The following is a 21771-nucleotide window of genomic DNA, read 5'->3' as shown; positions in this document are numbered from 1 at the left end:
CCGTCACTTGGTATCCAAAAAAAATGTTGTGACTTATGCTCACACGTGACTTTATTATATGAAAATTACGATGTATGTTTTTTATTTGCAATACTTTATGTAGTCAGATCTAGTTCAAAATTGTATGAAGATCTCCTTCAAAGGTATTCGTATTGATGATATGTCTCTAAAAAAATCGTAAAACAAAAAGTAAATCTGTATCATGCAGACTAAATAAGAAACAATAAACGGAAAATCCTGATGTATTTCAGTAATATCTTGTTTACAACCTTCCCGATAATTATTAAAATATCGATTCTGTTTGGACACTCGCCAGACGTTGTAATGAGCAAAATAATAGGTAAATAGTTCAAACATCATCGTTAATAACTGTTATTAGTATACCTACCTATATCTCAATACGTTTGGAATACTACGTACCTACCTAGTCACATTCTTTTCTTCGATCCTATATGCGTATAAGGTACGTAGAATCTTCTTCTGTTTTTGTCGAATAAGTAATTCGGTTGGTAAAGACCATAGATATAGGATATGGTAAAGACATACAGCACCATTATTGACATAGAAGGCTTAGTAGCTGTAGAGCTCCTTGTGAAAGAGTTCGTCCAGGAAAGTACTACCAGCTTACCCATTTCTGCCGCCAAGCGTTATTGTGAGCATTAGGTATTGCATTTCGTTTTAAAGGTAAGGATTGATGGTGAAATTACAGGCACATGGAACTTGTCAACTTCTATCTCAGACGCAGTGGCAGTGCCCCTCAGATCTTTGTGATTTAAAGCTCTGAGTGGCACTGTAACTGTTATGAACAGACGTTTCGCTTACCACCAGGCGCACGACTTATTTGTCCCGTCACTTATAGTCATAAAAAAAAATTTAATGTATAATACTTCTTTAGTACCTCAAATGTGGACCACCGTATTTTGTATTGTATAACGTATACAAAACACGGTGGTTTCTTTACGATTTTTTTCCTTACCTACATTAATAAAAACAGTTTTTGTGCACGTGCTGACATTGGATATCTATTTGCAGCACGTTGTTATTAACTCCTCGCAAATTAATGTTCATTGAAAGCACTGACATACCGCAAACCCGATCGGCACTCATTTATTATAGTTTAGGATGGAGGCCACAAACTGGGCGACAGCGCACGGCGGTGCGTTCGATGCAGACGGCCGCTGCCGCCGTCGAGAACAGCATGTGAAAACAAGTGTTGCCAGGTGTACTGTTTTAACAGTAGATCTACTATTTTTGGCCGACGTCTACTGTTCTACTGATAATTAACGAAAATCTACAGTTTTTAGAAATTTCTTCTCTTATAATCTGCCTGAAATAGATTTCTGGCCAAATTTAATAATTCAATCATAAAGATTCACACAGTGATTAACCAACACAGCATGCGCGTGAGGTATGTTTGTGTGTTTCTTACTTCGACTAATTCTAAAACACTTTTACTAATTTCAGTACTTTTTACTCATTTTACTTATATCATTGTGAAATTGTTTTTTTAGACACTACTACGCAAAGAAGATTTTACTCTTATCTTTTATTTTCAGGTAATAAAACATACGGTTATGTATGGAAGATAAAATCAAAAATTATTAATGTACAATTTTATAAATGATTATGAGCGTTTGAAGGTATGTTTTGGCTCATGTCAGTAATTTAGAGTTGACTATTATTACACCCGCCGTACAATCCCTAACCCAAAACATTGATACATGGTTAGCAATTTTATTAGAATAAAAAACAGACAACATTGAGATTCCCGCCAGGGGTGACAAAAAAATACAATTTTATTTTCAGTTATCAATATTGTACGATAACGTCAAAACATTACTTAAATTATTAGCTTTTTTCTTTGAGCAGTAATGTAAAAATTAAAATGACCAGTCAATGCTTGAAGAAACTCTGTTAAAAGTGTTTGAAGATACCTAAACTCAGCATCTACTGTTTCTTTCCTCAATCTACTATTTTTTGTGCGCAATATCTTTCGAGTTTATCAAATATGACCTGGCAACACTGATGTAAGCCTAGGCATTCTCGTCGAGTCGCCGAAGCCGCCACACGAACCGTTATCTTCACCGCGCCGCCGCCGCCACCCGTTATTGTCCAGTTTGTGGCCTCAACGTACACAATGATTAACGCATAACACTTCTTTCTTTTTCAGAGAAACACTGCAAGATGTCGTAAAACAATATAGTATAAAATTTCAGAACTAGTATTCACTTCTATGTTATGAAGTAAAGCCAAATTTATGTAATATGCATAAGTAAAGCTGATAAACCTGTAGGACGTAACAATAATTAATAATAAACACCTTTCATTCACATTAATACCGTTATTTGAACTTCCTCCAAAACTACATATATTCAAGTGATTTAAATCCAATCGAGTAAAAAACAAATAATTGCTTAATTAACCTAATTACTATCCAATTACGTGGGTCCGCTTGGGCTCTGAGTGATGGTCATCACCATAAACGGTAATTTTAAAACACACACATACATATCGGAACATAAGACCAGATTAGACCGGGAATGTTTACGAACTGTCATGTCTGCGGTGAAAACAAAACCAAAACAAATTGAATAAAAATAATTTAATTAAAGAAAAAAACAACAAAACATTTAATTGTCCACAAAACACTCAAACCAAAATAAAAGCGAATAATTAGACAAAATGAAAACGACCCACAGCTATTCCATGCTATTCGCTTGCTGCGCCAGACCGGCTAGCGGGTACAAAGCACAAGTAATTATATAGAGGCTATTTGTGTTGCACTTTGTGTAAAAGGTATAAAAAAACCAAAACTGAAATTAAAAAATTAGAAATTTGTTTATTTAGTATTGCTAGGGGTTTTAACTACAGACCAATAAATTGCTACTCGATTTCGATATAGCGTTTTGGTATTTTTTACCGGAGGCGGCAGGTCGTTCCAATACTTACTCGCTGGGAATCGAAAGTAGCCCCTGCAGAGAATTAAGCGATGAATAACTAATAGACGTAGATGGTACTGTAGAGACTTGATTTTGCCACTGCGTGGCAGGTCAAGAGGTGGATGTAACTACCCCGGAATATCGTAGCTATATTTAAGCAATGAATACTATTATGTACAATTAAGATCACACTCTGGATTCTGTACAGTCTTATTGTTAGAGTCATATTATTGAATTCACATCTATGTAAAAAGCAACGCGCCATTTACTGCACGCAAAGTTATTCTTTTTTAATTTAAAATTATACTTTCTCAAGCGTATACACTACGTTCATTTTTCTTAACTAATATTATCTATATTATGCAGTAAAGATTGAGTCAAACGTATGTTTGAAAAATTCGTAGATGTATGTATGAATATGTATATGTCTACGAATTTTTCAGCTACTAATTTTACATATAAAAACAAGCTATATACAGACTAGCGCTATAGTAAACACTGTAATTAATATACACCGTTATTTTCTACGCTGAACGAAAATGTACTCTTAGAGTGTGTGGTACTACTACATAAGAGTACATTTTCATTAAATAACATCACGTAACTGCACATCCAATAGAAGACGAAACAAATCTAATGAACATATTGAAATCAACTAGAGGACAATTTTTGAATCATTTGTTACGAAATTTGCTCATGGTAACACTTTTCCTAATGCAAATAAGAAGCAAATAAGATTTTAGTTTCATTGAGAATAAAAATCAGCTGCTATTGAAAATGATAAAAGACAGTTTGAATTCATTCTAAGATAGTCCTACTTCTGACAATATTTCTGCTAGTATTTAGTTTTAGCGTTTATTAAGACATATTTCTTATTTTATAGAGTTGAACGGAAATATAACGGAGGCGGTAAGTAATTACCAATTTTTAATTTTACCATCAAAATTCATGTTTGTAACATAACTTCATCCATATCTAATTTGTTGGTTTTAACAGACTAGACACATATGTCGCAGCCAAATTCGACACATATTAAAATGCCTACAAATATTGCAAAAAACGCTCTAAAGCAATTATTTGACTTTCTGCATTAAGATATGTTAAAAAAACGGTAGTTTTGATTTAGCTCGATTGTAAATTAGCCAGTTCAATTACAGTGTAGAAGTTTTCACTCGTAAAATCAATATAATTTGCTCTCCATTTATAGCAAGAAACTGTAGAGCTCCTGTGAAAAAGTTCGTTCAGGGAAGTACTGTCACCTTACCTATTTCTGCCGCCAAACAGTAATGTTAACATTACTGCGTTCCTGTTTAAAAGGAAAAGGGTGCTGGTGAAATTACAGAGACATGAGACTTGTCAACTTATGTCTCAGGGTAACGGGGTAAGCTCTGACTGGCACTTCAACTGTTATGGACAGCTATGTAGCTTACCATCAGGTGCACGACTTGTTCTTCTCGTCACTTGATATTATAAAAAAACTATCAACATTGTGACACAAATCAGGCACGCAACACCAAGTTTGGTATGTACAAGTGCAGAGTTTTAGGAACTATGAATGACAAAGCTTCACACGAAATTGTAAATAGGCATCATTGCTTTTGTTTAGCCATATATCATTTCGGCAGACGGCAAATTAATATAAAAAAACCAAACAAAGAAAACAATTTTATAAAGCGTCTAGGTATTTTGTACTATGGCGTATTATACAATTCGGTTGACACATATCAACGACACATTGACAAAAATTTTCAAGGCTAAATGATATTATGGTTGCATAGATTTTGAAACGCATGAGGTATTCATAGCACGATATATTGCCTTTTAGAAATAAAATGTCTTACTATAAAATAAGCTTATAATCCCCTGACGTATTTATTACTGAACACGAGAGATAAAATTTCATTGAAGTATCTCTAATAACAATCGAATGAAACTGACTTTTCCGTAGATGAACGTAGTAAAAAATAAAACTGTTGCAAAACTTTGTGATTTCTTTTTATCGAGCGAAAGTTAGTCAATCGTATTTCGGATCCTGCAGTTCAGTATTGGTATCTCCTGTTTCCAGTATTGAATTCGTATTTCATAACTTAGAAACCAATTTTCCGTGAGATCGAAATACGTCACAGACGGTTTGGGGTCCCCTAGTCAATGGGGAGATGTTAGCTGTCTACGTGTGGTCTACCGTCTTTATAATGGGCAGTGCTTTGAGGAACTTTTCGAACTGGTGCCACCGTCACGTCTTTATCACCGCACCTGCCGCCAAAGGATAGAACCCACCCTCACATCATTAAGGCCCGGCATTGTGAGACTACGCGAACATCATGTTCTTCCCTTGAAATATTTCTTTGCGCTATGATATGGGGTTTTTAAAAACATGTCAATAGGACTCATAAGCTAGCAAGGCATTAGCAGCTAATCTGATGTTGTAGATGTCCATGAACGACGATGACTACCTCCCATCAAGAGGCTCGTCTGCTCGTTTGCCTCGAACTTACATTTAAAAAAAAATGTAAATTATTTTAAAATATTAACTTGTTTAATCGTACTCCTTGCTTGGGTCTCACTTCGCCCTAAGCTGAAAATTGGGTGCCATTAGATTTTACTAAATACCGCTTAGAACGTAAATTCAATCATGCAATGATTGTTAAGAATACTATACAAATGTATATAATCGAGGTATTCTCAATGATTAATCAAAACATGTGCAAAAACTTATCCAAAATTCAAGTCAAGTTTTTTAAATCCCTTTAGGGGATAACCTCACCTTTGTACATATTTCTTTGTTAAAAATTTGTATTGTTGTGCATAAAGTGTTTACATACATACGTGCTGTGACATAACTGTGTATAACTAGAATTAAAAAAACTAACACTTGCAATTTGTGCACGAAAACACTTCGCTTAAAAAATTGTAATATAAACATTTTCTTATGAAACAAGTGACGGGACGAACAAGCCGTACGCTTGGTGGTGAGCGACATGCCTGTCCATAACACTTGCAATCACAAAGATCTGAGAGGCTCTGCTACTGCACCCGTCACCCTGAGACATAAGTTGACAAGTCCCATGTGCGTGTAATTTCACCAGCATCTTTAATGTTTAAAACATCTTGATGTTGGAAACATCAGTTTTCCGAAACACAGGAAAACTGACATAACTACTTGACGGCAGAAATAGGTAACATGGCAGTACATCTCTGGATGAACTCTTTGACAAGGACCTCTACTGCTACTACTACAATACCAAAACCGTTCAGTCATTCATACATAAAAAACCAAAATTGTAAACACAGTGTTTTTTTTAAATCTAGTTTTAAGAGGCCTGAAACTTTCGGGCGTTTATGTCGGCCTCGTAATGCATGTATACATATAAATAACTATCCTACTTTGTCCGTCAGTATTCCCACAAGAGGAGCTCCTTATCAGATAGCAAGACCGCACATAGGAGTAGAGAGCTTCAGCACTCTGCATCAACGGGTTGCTCAGCATTTAATTTAGCTCTCCTACCTTACCAATGTCTTTTAATTGGTATTGGGCACGACAGCCCGCATATCGATCACATTCCATTAAATGAAGCATGTCTTCCAAGTTGTTACAGAATGCAAACTGTCTTTAATAAATATACCTGTCTGCAAGTCGTTGGCTGTCTGAATGAGAACCAATAATCTTAAATCCCTATTATAAAGAAACTTTTCTAGTTCATTGTTTAAATTAATTTTCTATTAAAAGGTATTACGAGAATGAAATTAGGAGTTTCAACGAGAACGTAATATGAGTACAGTATTGTAACCTATTTTCTTGGCAATAAATAAGCCTTCTATAAGTTATTTACGTGGAACCAATACGGAACGTTGTTTGCGTAAATAACTCAATAATGAGTAAGTCACATACAAGGACAAGTGTTTCCATTTTGAAAACCCTTCCTCATCGATAAAATATATTCAACTATCATATTAAGTAGAATTCATGTACAGTGACTAAATAAAAATAAATAAAGTAACAAATGTACGTCAATTTAAATTTCAATTTTGGTAAATACGTACGTGTTACTTTGAATTTAGATTTGGATGCAATCTTTGATATCACTACGTTAAGAGATATGATTTATTGTATTGCGATAGTTTTAATTAGAAATGGAACGCATGTGTATGTATGTATTTATTATTTACCTACCATTACAAATGTACAATAATGACATGCAATAAATAAAAGAAACATATTTGTGGTGGATGGCATTGTATTCTGCAGTGATGTCGTCGGGCTATTAATGATGATAACAATTTGTAAGTTTCATTAAATCAAAAATAATCTAGATCACAAACTGGAACTACTATAAATAGAGAGAAATATTTGTATGGCCTACATTTATTTCTCTCGTGAGTTTGGGTGTGATTTGTGGTTGTCTTTTTGTGTATCCATGGCACCCGCGACACAGGGTCTCCCCAGTGCGGGGCTATGAGTGTGTACGTTACGTTAAAAAATACAAGCCATTGACATAAATTTCAGTTTAATGTAGACTTTGGAATGGATAATTATATAATTAATATAATATATAATTATATATATAATTATATAATAAATATATAATTATATTTAAAAAAAGACAACTTGAACGTTTTCTTTTAAAAAGAAAACCACGGTGATTTATTCCACTAGTCCCTACCAGCTGTCCCGTCTGGTGGGAACAAGTGGATTTTTTTCAAATCTTCCCTACCACACATTCATTGGTTGGGATAAGTGGCATTTTCGACAGAAATATCTAATTATACTATTCATTGTAAAGGAACGAAAATGCATAATCCTTAATTACTAGGCGCTTAATTTGAAGGCCCCTTTAGCAGGTAATAAATACCATTTTTTTTAATAATTAATAGTACTTTTCAAGCACATAGTTTTATTCTGGACAGTACATATTAATAGAAACGGCTGGGTAGGGGTAAATGGAAATGAAATTCCACTTATCCCAGCCACTGACGCTGAGAGTGGAAAAAATATCCACTTCTCTCCATCAAGGGGGACAGCTGGTAGGGACTAGTGGAGTAGGCCGAAATTACAGGCACATGAGACTTGTCAACTTGCCCTTGTTTCAGTGTCAGTGCCCCTCAGATCTTTGCGATTTAAAGCTCTCAGTGGCACTGCAACTGTTACAGACAGGCGTGCAGCTTACCATCAGGCGCACGACTTGTTCGACTCGTCAGTTGATATTATAAAAAGAAAAATAAGTAAACTAACGGACAATTCGCGTCTTTAAGTCGAATTTTGCTTGACATGTTTCGAACCATTCCGCGGCGCTGTCTTGACGGAAACCAAGAACTGGTGCGAAACATGTTGAGCAAAATTTGACTTAAATACGTATGTTATCCTTTAGTTTAGTTAATAACATGAACATTGACATCTAAAGACAACATCAGTACCAGTAAAAAAAAACTTATCAATTTGTTATATCGTGTTAATATATATAATAAAAATTATGGACGTCGCAAAAAATAGAAATGATGTTTAGAATGAAAACAAAAAGAAAAAGGTGCAATGACAAATCTTCAAAAATCTTGGTGATTTGCCAAAACGTGAGGAAATATTCGAGTGTTGACAAATCAAATAAACACTTTGGATCATAGAAGGTTCAGTGAAGAAAATTTGAACTAAAAACGCGTTTTGATACTTTAAATGTAAAATTACAAAAAGGTACTAACAAAGTTGATCCCTCGTGATATAAAAACGAAAAATATGTATATATGTACGTCATGGCCAATCTCAACGTCATCAGCTGAGGCTTAGGAAATAACTTAGAAATACTGTGTTGTGCCATTATTTTTGTGAATTCTGCAAATTTAATGGAACCACCTTTTTTTATAATATCAAGTGACATTTGCAGTGCCACTCAGAGCTTTAAATCGCAAAGATCTGAGAGGCACTACCAGTGCGCCCGTCACCCTGAGACGTAAGTTCGCAAGTCCCATGTGCCTGTAATTTCGCCAGCTCCCTTATCCTTTACAACCGGAACACAGTAATGTTGATATTACTGCTTGGCGGCAGTAATAGGTAAGGGCCAAGTACTTCCCTGGATGAATTCTTTCACAAGGAGCTCTACGACTACTAAAAAACAAAAACCAATCATTACAGCTACATTATTCAGCAAAACAAAAGAGAATCGACAGATCACTAAGATCTCCCTTTCGTAATGACCTCTTCCCTTAATAGATAGAATGATCCCTTAATAGAGCCGGTCTATACTTAGCAATAATAATAAATACGTCACAATCCTCTTCGCTATATTGTAAAGAATACAAAGTATGTTTTGTTTAGTTGTAGACATACTTTATTAACCGACTAGTAAATTAAGTCAAAGTGAGTGTCTGAATCCAGGGATCAAGGAACAAATTGCAAGCAGACGTCGCGCGTAATACTTTTCGTCGGAAATTGCTTACAGGGCCAGTGAGCTTACACTTAATGCCTGACGTCAGATGTTAGTCAGTACTTGATGAAATTTTGTATCTATGAAGAACTAAGCCTGGTGCAGCACAATAATATTCCGTTTACATGACTTATCCTTACAAATATGTACATACGAGGCGTGTTTTTTTAATAGTATTTAAGTATAATAGAATTTTCAAATAAAAAACCGACCTCAAAAGTCATTCATCCCCTAGTTTGCCACCCTTAGAGGTGGAATATTTTCTTCAAATTTAAACAGGACCACTACTGAGGTACCCTCTTTCCAACAAAAAAGAATCATCAAAATCGGATGACAAATGCCGAAGTTATCGTGTAACATACATACAAAAATAAAACAAACAGTCTAACTGACAACCTCCTCCTCTTTTTGAAGTCGGTTAAAAAAAGATAACTTAACTATTCGTAACTATTTCAATATTACGTACAAGCCTGTTTTGTAATCGTTTTGCTACATAACTTCCACCAATATTAAGGCACTTATCGTAACGTACAATCAGCTTCTGAATCCGGTCGTAGAATTCAGGCGCCCGATTTGACAAACAACGCAATACGGTCGTATTGGCACGTCATCGTCATAGTGACGCTGACCAACGAGATGCTTCTTCAAATGCAGGAACACGTTTTAGTCACTGGGCGTTAGATCGGGATTATGATGGAGGGTGATCATTACTTAGTTTCATCAACTTTCTGCATCAAATCTTCAGTAATGACAGAAGGTCGCACGCTTCGTTCCTCGTCATGAACATTCTGGCGTCCATCTTTAAAAGCTCTAACCCCTTCCCGAACCTTTCCATCGTTCATAATGTCTTCTCTATACAAATCACAGCGCGTATTTCACAGTCAGCGAGATTTTCCGACGGCAGATGCTTTTTAAATACGCATAAACAGACAAACACTGTCAAATGTTGCCGTTTTTGTGTATGTGACATGCCAAAAGATGTAAATACACGGTAAAATATAAGTACCTACTTTAAAAACACGACTGATATATCCGATTATCACTGAAGCATATTTCTACATGGCATAGGAAGATTTACCTATTTGTAAATACTACTTGTTAGTCTAGTGATCAATAAAATGTATGTACTTTTATTTATTTTTTCATTAGAGAAATTAACAACTCACATGACACTAATTCCTCTTATATCCACAATTGAGAGTCTTTAAAAATGTCCTCGACAATTCTTATTTGACTCTTGTTTGTTATAATATCAAGTGACGGCACGAGCAAGTCGTGCGCTTGATAGTAAGCTACACGCCTGTCCATAACAGGTGCAGTGCCACTCACTACCTTTAAATCGCAAAGATCTGAGGGGCACTGCCACTGCGCCCGTCTCCCTGAGACATAAGTCACATGTGCCTGTAATTTCACCAGCTACTACTATTCTACTTAATCTTCAAATGCACCTTTACATAGATGTGTCGTACTCGTAGATAGAGGTCGTACTGCGTATTTATGGAAATTCACATTTTTATTAGAAAATACTGCTTCGACCAAAAGCTCAAGTTACGCTGTTTTCTTTCATATTTATTTGACATTGCAGTCATATTGCTATCACTTCAAATTACAAACTTTGTTCGGCACAAAAATAACTTCATTAAGAGACGAAAAGTGTTGACTCTGGGTGTTGAAAATTGCAAATTTTTCCATTTTACACATATTGTTGTGTCAACAAAAAGTTACTTCTTATTAATTAAATTTTCAATGTCAATAAAGTCCATTCAATTAAGGAATGTGACACAAATTTTCAACGAGTCGGATATTTTTGTACAAATAATCTATTTTCATTAGATGTGCAACCGGGTCACATTCACATAGTCACGAAACTAAAGAATTTATTAACACTATTCGACGGCAGCTAATGTATGTCTAACGCCGAAATACTCTACCTAATCACTAATTCCATAAAAAATACGAACCTATTAACTCATGAATCTGTTTTATGGCATATTTTTATTATTTCTTGGGTTTGGCAGTAAATTTAATAGTGTTGTGAAATGGATTATTAATTTTAGAGTGGATTAAAACTGAATCCTGGCAAGTTTTCTGTAGATACCACAAAAAAAATATTACAAAGAAAACATTCCAGTGTAATATAAAGTCCATTGTCACTGCTTATAAATAATTATTTTGATACTCGTAGGGACTGCACGATCGAAACATCACATATCAAGCGAATAATATTCAACAGCTTTAAGAAAATAATATCGTCATTTTTTTAAGATGTCGCAATAAAAATAAACAGTAGGTCACTGTATTAAATAACCTTTGAGAAGTATTACAGAGAAGCACACGCTCTTAATATGATAAACCAAAGGAGCTTTTTAATGGGACTTTATTTCTTATCTGGAGACGGTTATTTCACATTTAAGGTTGAAGGAATAGCGTTCCAGACCTGTACTAAATTATCTACAGAATTATTAGGTAAGGTACATTTCATACCACCGAAACACTTTTAATATGATTCTAATAACCGAACGCTTCATTTAATCTTAATTGATTGATTTTTGTCATAATGCTAATGCTTTTTCTATGTATAAAACATGGTAAATATTTGTAATTTGGTGACCTCTAGTTATGTGAATCATATATTTAACCTAACCTAATCTTAAAACATTATTCTATTAATTTGATTTTAATTTTCAATAACAAAGATTTATTCCATGTTATGTCCCATCATAATGTAACTAATCTTACTACGCCTTTTTAGGTATATTACCTGATTTATAATCATCAGTCGGAGGAACATATATTTACGCTATATCTACAATCCCAAAAACAATAACAAAAACACAAATATTGCAATGATTGTAATGATTTTGTTACGCTTTAATTTCGCCGTTTTATGTTAAATTAGGCACAGTCCCATATCATTCTACATAAGTTTTGCTTATAGTGCCCCTCCCTACCAACCTCTTGGTTATGCGGGAAGGGCACTATGACCTGTGCGAGTGAGCTCGCACAGGGACCATCTAAGTCAGGTCCTAATCCAGGATCAGCACGTTGGTACGTACTTCATCCGGTTCTCTGTAAAGCTAGTTGCCTTAGGTGAGCCGTCCGTGATAACGTATAACTGACGGAGTGCTTGGCCCGGACGTCCGCCGTACCCTGGTCTTGCCGTCGAGCCCGTAGTCTCTCCTGAAAACCCTATCACTCGGATAAGCAGATAGGGACGGATTAAATTAGGCACAGTAAAAAGACAAAGTTAAAGTCGTGCGCCTAGTGGTCAGCGACACGCCTATTCATCGCAAAGATCTGAGAGACATTGTCTCTGCGCCCGTTACCTTGAGACATAAGTTAGCAAGTCCCATGTGCCCGTAATACCACCAGCACCAGTACCCTTCAAAACCGGAACGTAGTAATGCTCACATTACTACTTGGCGGCAGAAATAATAAAGGTGGCAGTGTTATCCAGGACGAACTCTTTCACAATGACCTCTGCTGCTACTAATCTATCTATCTATCTATCTCAACCTTCACTGTAAAAAATGCTAGTCAAGGATTAATTAACGGACTAAACCTCTTATGGGACAAGTTCAACACCGTAAGGATGAAGTGATTTCATTCTAAGGTGAGTCTTCCCATGTAAGGCGTGGTGCTTTACATGAAGAGACCCACCATAGAATTCCGTAATGTGGAGTTTAGCAAGAAACACTCACCATTAACCATCACGATGGAAGCATTAAGTGATACAATGACTTAGTGATAATATTCAACTCGCATCAACCACCTTGTTTCTGCGAAATTGCGTAATAACACCGATGTTGTAGAAGCGCAAGGATCTCCACGCAACTGTCTTTTTATTTCTGTGCAAACCCACACAGAAATTGTATTTCAATCAAATAGTTGTCTTCTGCGAGATTACTTTTATACGTGACATCGTACATTCCTTACCTCTGCGACTTTTATCTATCGTGAGACTAGAATATTAAATGCAACTTTATTATTTATTTTGCAAGTTAACCGTATTATGAAATTATTTCAATACATTCACTGATGTGCATTACATTGATGCAAGATACCAATATTTCTGCCGTTTCTGCTTCCGCAACTTTTATAACAGAAGAGTTTACAACGTTCGCGTTGGATGAGACGCACGCATGGATTACTTGGTGGTGATCGTGAATTGACAATCTTCGGAGATACCAAGAATACTAGAGATCTGGATACTACAGACCCAGCAAAACTATATGGAAAATATTTTAGTAAAGCTCTTACAAAGTGCCTTTTGGTTACTCCTCCATACCTTCTTTCTCCATACCGTCACGTGAAATTTGCCGCCCGAAGAATCGTTCATTCAACGAACTCATATTTTCATGTTTATTTTCTATCCAAAATCATTACATGGCGCCTACGTGAGAATTCGCGTTTCGTTGTGTATTTCTGCGGGTTCATATTGAGCAGTTTATTCATTATAGTACAGTAATCTCTCTGATTTATAAATGCACGTAACAATTTTATTTTCCAACTAATTCTGTTTTCAAATTTGATCATCAATTACATCAATAATCTTGACAGACATATTATAATTTTGGTATTTGTCAAACTTTTCTTTCCTTTAGATGTCGTGGGAAGCAACTAAGAAATAAAATTTTCGGTTTTATGGCCACAGCTATTACATAGCTCTACGGCTACCTACTTGTACAATGTTAAATGTGCCGCAGTCGATTATGGCGAAATTATTATTTTCGACGCTTGAAAGTGCTTGAAATTTGCAATATTTCCTGTTCCTTATGTAGAAAGATGCCGCTGGCCATTATTTGAAAAACTGTAAGTGTGTACATGTACACAATTACATACGTAAAAGTGTCTTTTATAAACAGTCTCTTTTAAGTCTCTTTTGTAGACATTTTTTTTGTTTTTTAAATTACTTAACGTGTGCGACTTATCGGAACCTACCCTAACGATGCATAGCTGAATATCATTAAACAAAGGAAATGAAACTATTTTTCCGGATTTAAGTCGCGTATATTTGTTTTTTCAAACAAACCGACGGGCCCTTTACAGGTCCCATGGTCACGGTTGACTGATGTGATACAGTCTTCAACCAGTTATGTCTAATATTGATGCAAACCACCCTATTTTTTCACTATAGTTACAATAGTTATTAATTCCAATTTACGCTACATTAAGTTTTACATATGAATTTATTGAATGAATTTTTATTAAGTTCTATTTATTATTAATTATAATAGAAATTAGAATAAACTAAAACATATCAATTAGTACTGCAGTCTTATGTCCGTTTGGGATTTTTCATTAGAGGAAATACTGGATCCCAAACTGGTGCTACAGACAAACCATCTTCCCTGTTGAAATTAGGATGTTTTTTTAATTTCAATGGCCTCTCGCATCATCCTGGGTAGATAACGGACTTCTTTTGCAAGGACCTGGGGTTTGTCAAACTTCATTGAATGTGTAGGTTCATCCATGATATCGGGAAAAATAGTTTCATTTCCTATGTGTAACAATCGCGAAAACCTAAGAACTCGATATCATTAAACAATTTCAATATTCTGAAACTGGGTTATGGTTCTTTTATGATATCTCAATAAATTATTTTGTCACTTCGCCGCGTTTTAGTTAACGGACAGCAGTATTCTCATCAGAAACAACAAAGGAGAAGAATTAATACGAGGAATAAAAATAAACTCGCTGCTCTTGACAGTGGTCTTCACTACGGAAGTAATTAGTTTATTTGGTCTGTGGTCTTCACAAAGTCACAAATTCATTTAAGGGGCAATGTAGGTACACAATTCTATAATAAGATTCCGGTCGATATTCAAAATTTTCCACTTCCTCGGTTCAAAACTATATAGAAACAAAAAGTTTATACAGCTTCTGCATACTTGGATGACAAAAATCCGTGGTCCGTTTAGCCCTTGCAGGTAGTCTCAATCAAGTCTTGTTCATTCTTCTCAGGGAAATATGCCTTACGAATGAGCAGTAGAGTTTTAATTTGCTTACCTAGGAAATAAAGATTATTTCAAAGTCAAAGTCAAAGTCAATTTGAATTTAATAACGCACACACTCAATATAGTCCCACACTAGAGTAACCCTGTGTCGCTGGAGCCATGGACACACACATAGACAACCATAAATTACACCCAAACTCACGAGAGAAATAAATGTAGGCTATACAAATATTTCTCCTGGCCCGGAATCGAACATGGGACCTCTGCGTGGCAGTCCGGCATGGTCACCGTTCGACCACGGAGGCAGGCAGTCAAAATAAAGTACACTACGATCATAGCCAATCGTTGCAAGTCTATATCCGTATCATAAGAATCCTTATTTTCCTAAATATAATTCATGCTGAACTGGTAAGCAGGCATGACTACGATTATAGAAAGAGCACCGCGCAAAATTTCCAGTTTAAACACAACTCGTACCTCTGCCCACATGTCACATTGCTTATTCAGAAAGGCAAATACGAGGGTCCCGCCAAAACTAAACAAGAAAAGTGACATATTTACGACGTTTTCCGCTAAATGTGATTGCGATATTTGTTTTTAATTTCAAACAACAAAACAAATAAAAGACTCGATTATTCGTATTAAGTATCTAAATTAACTATACATTCAATTATATATTCTGTCCCAAGATTTTCACCATAACAACATGTACAGGTCAAATAAGCGAAACAGAAATGAAATATTACGGGTAACCTAATGATGGGAAAATATTTATTTCAAGCAATTTTTAGGTAAAGCAAAAAGGGAAAAGAAGTATTTTTTTGTAATACATCGAGCTTTTACAATATAAAAACAGCATAAAATGTTGTTAAGAGTTCTCACTAAAAAGCATGGCCATATAAATGTAGAACTAAATAAAAATATAACGCAATTATACATAAATATATTGAAAACAATCAAGTTTCGCTTGAAACTATATGCCTATGCTTGCATCTCTAAAAAAACCCGTACTAAATAATAATAACGCACACACTTAGTATAGCCCCGCACTAGGGAAACCCTGTGTCGCGCGTGCTATGGACACACACATAGACAACCACAATTATACCCAAACCCACGAGAGAAATAAATGTGGGCCGTACAAATATTTCTCCCGGCCCGGGAATCGAACCTGGGACCTCTGCGACGCAGTCCGGCATGGTAACCGTTCGGTCACTGAGGCAGTTAACTAAAGTATAGCTAATTCGAAAATATCTACAAATAACTAAGAATACCGTGAAAAAAATCGATACAGCTGCCATTTATTAAAACTATATTGGAACAAGCATATAAAATATTACCCGGCACTGAACTAACACAACACAATACACATAATATAATCGATATGCCAGAAATAAGTAATCGGGGGAATATAATGGCGATAAAATTTACGACCTCTGTCTACTTGGTAAAGTGATTTTATATGATACTTATGATTTATGAGTGGATTACCTGACAGACGCAAACTAGGACAACACCCTCATTGGGTGGTCTGAGACCCCGGAGAAGGTCGCACGACCATACAGGGTGGCATTTTAATAGAGAGGCCCGTGGTTCGACTGATGATTATAATGATGATGATAAACGTACGGCGTAACACGTATGTGCGGCACAAATCCTAATTCGTGAATAACTAGATCGTACATATATCATTTAGCGATCGTAATTTTGTGGGAATAGTGAGTGCAAATTATTTTACCACGTAACTTATACATACATTTGAAATTTGGCTAATAGTAATTTTGAATTTATATATTACTACAAAAATATTACTGTATATCGTTTTACAATTCAATAACAAAAATACAATAATATGCCAAATTGCCAAAAAAAAAAGTTAATAAACAGTGTTTACTTATAGTATAGAAATAAATAAAAAATATACTTAAACCTATCATTTAAGTTTATAAAATAACTTTCACGTGTAAATAAGCTATGATACAGTGCCATGTGTAAGCCGTTATAACACTCATTAACAAATATTATTCACCAACATAAATATACCTCCTCGCACTATAAATGACTTTTTTCTTGTAGTACTATATCCGATTGCAACGTAAAGCAAAGTAAAAATTCCAATTGACGTTCAATCACTTAGAGGATCCATAGGAACAAAATGGTAGGTGATGATAGTAAAAAAGAAACAAGAAAAAAATACTGTTTATTCCGTTGACAATTTACAGCACAATACACACCCTTATATGATTTGACACATAATACAATAAAATACAAGACTGACTAATAAATAATTCGATTAATTAACTAAATAAATTAAGTAATAAAACTGGTATAATGAAATATGCGCTGTGCTATTACGGAAACTTATTGTCGTCATACGGAAAGTGCTAAACTCTGATTTTCAAAGGATCCAGTGAGAGTATTATACAGTTCATCGGTTTGAAACGTATGTAATATCACTCGTGATACTACATACTCGTCTTTATATCTGTCCCGCTGAAACATGTCGAAAGAGCATGTGCTCAATATCATGTTCAACGTTAATGTCGATGTGGATATTCACGTAATAAAGAGAAATAGATGAAAACTTTATGTTGTGTCATTCCAAAGAAAAACTAACAAGAAATAATGACTTCTTAGTAAACTGAGTAGACTTAGCAAACCATGGAGTGAATACTAATGCTTAGTAAACGAACCGATATGGTACCCTCAGGGAAAACGTTGAGTTTATAGACTCCAATTATATAGCTCTATTCGATAAGTCTACTCACATTCCCTTTTAATGGGATCACTGTCCTTCCATAATACACGTTAAACAATTCTATGATGTTGACGTTCATCGATAAGTTAAATACGTTCTTTTTTCCTAACAAGGATTCCAAACAGTGTACATAAAAAGTCAATAAAGTCACCATCTGTTTTCTAACAAGTCGCCGTTAATAAGCCCGAACACTGTCGTGTTTTGTGTACCTATGAAATAAAGATTATTTGACTTTGACTTCAAAAATTTAGATCACAATATAATATCCTCGCAAATACTAACCACGCAATCTTGTCCATTATGTACGCGATAATGACCATTGTGTCCTACTGTAAATGGTTGAGGAGGATTCCCGTAGTGGAAGTAAACTAAAAAAATATTTTATGACTTGAATCCTTTCACTAATTGGGAAAAGAACTGATGATCTTTAACAGCTGAGTAAATGTTCACTAAACATAGCTGAGAACCATCCCGATGAAATTGACCTTGAGACAGGAGATCAGGTATACACAAATACAAAAAAAAAGGTAGGTATCAGGGACTCACAAATACAAGGACAAAGCATTTAAACTAATAAATCCCCAATAGGGCTAGCACAATAGAGCGCGATTTGCTCGAGAGCGACATAGAGCTCTTAATGCGAGCGCTTAATGTCGCTCTCGCTCAAGTCGCGCCTTATCGTGCTAGCCCTGCTGTTTTTGCATCGGGTGTTAAAATACTAGCACTGATGTCAAATGCCCATACACTAGCGCAGTGTTTCCCAAACACTGTTCTGCCATGACCCGGTAATTTTCATACTGCTTCTTCGTGACCCACTCAATACTTTTAAACGCAAGCTGGTTACATTAAGTACAATAATACACATTTATGGTTAGTAAAAACGTTTTATTAATAGTGCTTATTTCGTTATCGCCTATTTAGTGCGAAGTATAGAGCTGCTGCTTATTTTTTACTAAAGAATCCAAGTTCGCGGAAAATGACGAAACTTTTATCCTGAGGTCTGGTTCCACTTGAACCAGGCGGAAATGTTGAGACCTGGTATTTTATTTTGAGAGTCCAGTACCGGGTCGCGACGCACGAAATGGAAAACGCTGCACTAGCGCAAAAGTAATTTAACTTCTCTGTATGTCGGAGGTAATTTGGTTTCCATCTTATATGATATGATTACAAACTAGATGAAAGAAAACGTGAAAAGCAGGTGTGGACGAGGACGACCGAGAATAAGATACATTGACCAATCATAACAAAATCCAGTTCAAAGAAAATTTATTTTATTTATTTAGACGTTTATTTCAGGCCACATGACCCATATAATATATACCTTAAGGACTAACATACATACAACATAATATGACAATGACAAAAACTAAACAACTAATCTACACATATTACACTTCTCGGCGACGTGTGGCGCAATCAGGTGTCAGGTAACCGGTCGCGGAACCGCCGATAAATGACACCCTTCGGCCAAAACTCTTCCTTCACGAAACGAATTAAAATTTACGTTGTGGCGGGACTGCAACCGCTCGACACTCGACTGGGTGTATTTGGCTTTTAGCCTGATGTACTCCACTATCGTATCGTAATGTAGTCGCGACAGGTACAGCAGCGTCGTCGGTATTGCCGAATGGAGCAAAAAGTTCGATCCTGTCGGTGCTGTGCCACACAGGTTACGGCTGGTGGGCTTCCTCTTCCTCTTCACAACCTTTGTGAAGCCGTCCTCGTCGCATTGATCCGTCTGCCTCTGTGTTTTGCAACTTCGGAGACAGGCACACGGGAATTACTTTTACTCTTAGCCGATTGCCGCCTCTCGAGTTTCGAAGTGGCGGATCGGCTGGTAGAAGCGGCTTCATCGGCGTATGCACGTGCAGGGGATAGCATGCATACACGTGACGTTTGCGCCGGGGCGGAGGCGCGGGCAGCAGGGCGCGGCGCATCACGCGAGACGGCACCAGCAATCTGTGACGCAACCACTTGTGCCGACTCGGCATTGCTGATGGATGCATTTTGCGTCTCACGACGCGTGTTTGCATTAGACTTCTGGTGACCAACATACCAAAATAGCGTTGCTTAATAACGCAACTTGGGCATGCAACTCATTATGGTGTTATCTGAAGCCTCCAATCTACACTCCAACTCGGCCAGCCTTGACTTCAGGGAAGTGATATCCTTCAGCAGCCTGGTAAGATCGACGTGGTCGAAAGTGACGGAAGTTTGTGCAGCTCCTTCGCCACAAATGTAGGCACGTCGTCCGGGTCGGTCTCCTTCAGGAGTGTAATCACATCCTGGAGACTGTTCTCGCCTCCATCCCTCCGGCGAGATGACATCTGCTCAGCTTTGCCGAGGCTCTCGAACAACAGCATCTTGCCACTGCAAATCTCATCCTCGTTGAAATTGGATTTACAGATCTGCACGATGCTGACTTCGTCCATGGTATCGACGGCGTGTTGGATAAACGCCAAAAGCTGATTACTATGAGTTGTTGGTAACCCACTGCCACTTACGCGCAGCGGCCTATGCCGCGCGAAACTCGAATTATAATAATTCTCACTACGTATTGGACACGTCAGTTTCCGAACGCGCACCGAACTGCAAAAAAGAAAACTAAAATAAAACGGAATGGTGTTTACTATAAACGGATAAGATTCTAAGAGAGAGTTTATCTTATACCTCTGTATTGACAAATGTTAACCTTTTAAAACGTATCCTTTGTTCACTGAAAACAAAAACGAGTAAGTGAACAAAAACTAAACGAAATTCATTTATATAAATGTATCAATGAAAAACTAACCTTCGAAATCACCTCCATAATATGAATCAAAACAGTACAAGGTCTCCAGGGTAATGGGCCACAATTATGTCGATGACTACACGATTCAGGCGGAAAAATGTGGCGTGATCCAACAAATAGCTTTCTTTCCCTGTCAATAATGGTCGATAAATTGTTTTTTTCTACAATACAACTGGGATTACAATGGAAACATTTAATGCTATGAGGTATTCAATCAAATATTTCGAAACAACCTGTACTCTATACTCCTCGGAGTTACTGTACCGTTGCTTTCATTTACGAGTATATTCCATTATTTAGCGTTTCGACACGACACCCGATTACTGCTCGTCCTACGTACAAATCTTTTGTTACACATATAATTACACTCTGCTCCACATATTTAAAATCAGATTCAAATTAACTTTAACGCGGAACCGCAACTTCGCAATTCTTTTCAAATTTTTTATTATTTTATATTGTTAATTAATCAATTCTATTGAAGTACAGAGCTTCTTTTAAAAGATTTCGTCGAGGGAAGTACTGCCGCCATACCTATTTCTATCACTAAACAATAATTTGAGCATTAGTGCGTCCCGGATTTGACGGGTAAAGGTGAAACTACAGGCATATCGGATTTGTCCACTTTGTGTCTCAGCGCGATGGGCGCAGTGGGCGCCTCTCGGATCTTTGCGATTTAAAGTTTTGAATGGCACTGCAACTATTATGGACAGGCGGGTCGCTTACCAGTCTTACCATTAAGCGGACGACTTGTTCGTCCCGCTACTATATATCATTCTTCTTCGTATCGTATCTATAGCATACAATATAATGTTTGCCATCGTGTTGAAAGGATTTGCCAATGACTGTAGGGTACTCGTCGATTGTTGCCCAGGGTGCGTTAGACGTCAGTACGTTTTAAAACATTCCAGCG

At 36.4% G+C, this 21771-nt stretch overlaps 1 protein-coding gene across 1 annotated transcript in view; it reads right to left on the bottom strand.

The window, feature by feature from the left end:
- LOC113235929 overlaps positions 1 to 20073 on the bottom strand; it is an 88568-nt gene extending 68495 nt beyond the window's left edge. The window contains exon 1 of the mRNA XM_026471849.1: positions 19872 to 20073. Coding sequence (XP_026327634.1) covers positions 19872 to 20073 — 202 coding nt within the window. The remainder of the gene's footprint in view (positions 1 to 19871) is intronic.
- Positions 20074 to 21771: the final 1698 nt, after the last annotated feature.

Source organism: Hyposmocoma kahamanoa, unplaced genomic scaffold (genome assembly GCF_003589595.1).
Source record: "Hyposmocoma kahamanoa isolate Upper Pololo Valley unplaced genomic scaffold, ASM358959v1 88, whole genome shotgun sequence".
Lineage (NCBI taxonomy): Eukaryota > Metazoa > Arthropoda > Insecta > Lepidoptera > Cosmopterigidae > Hyposmocoma > Hyposmocoma kahamanoa.
Note: the sequence above shows the minus strand (reverse complement) of the source record. Positions and strands in the feature narration are given on the sequence as shown.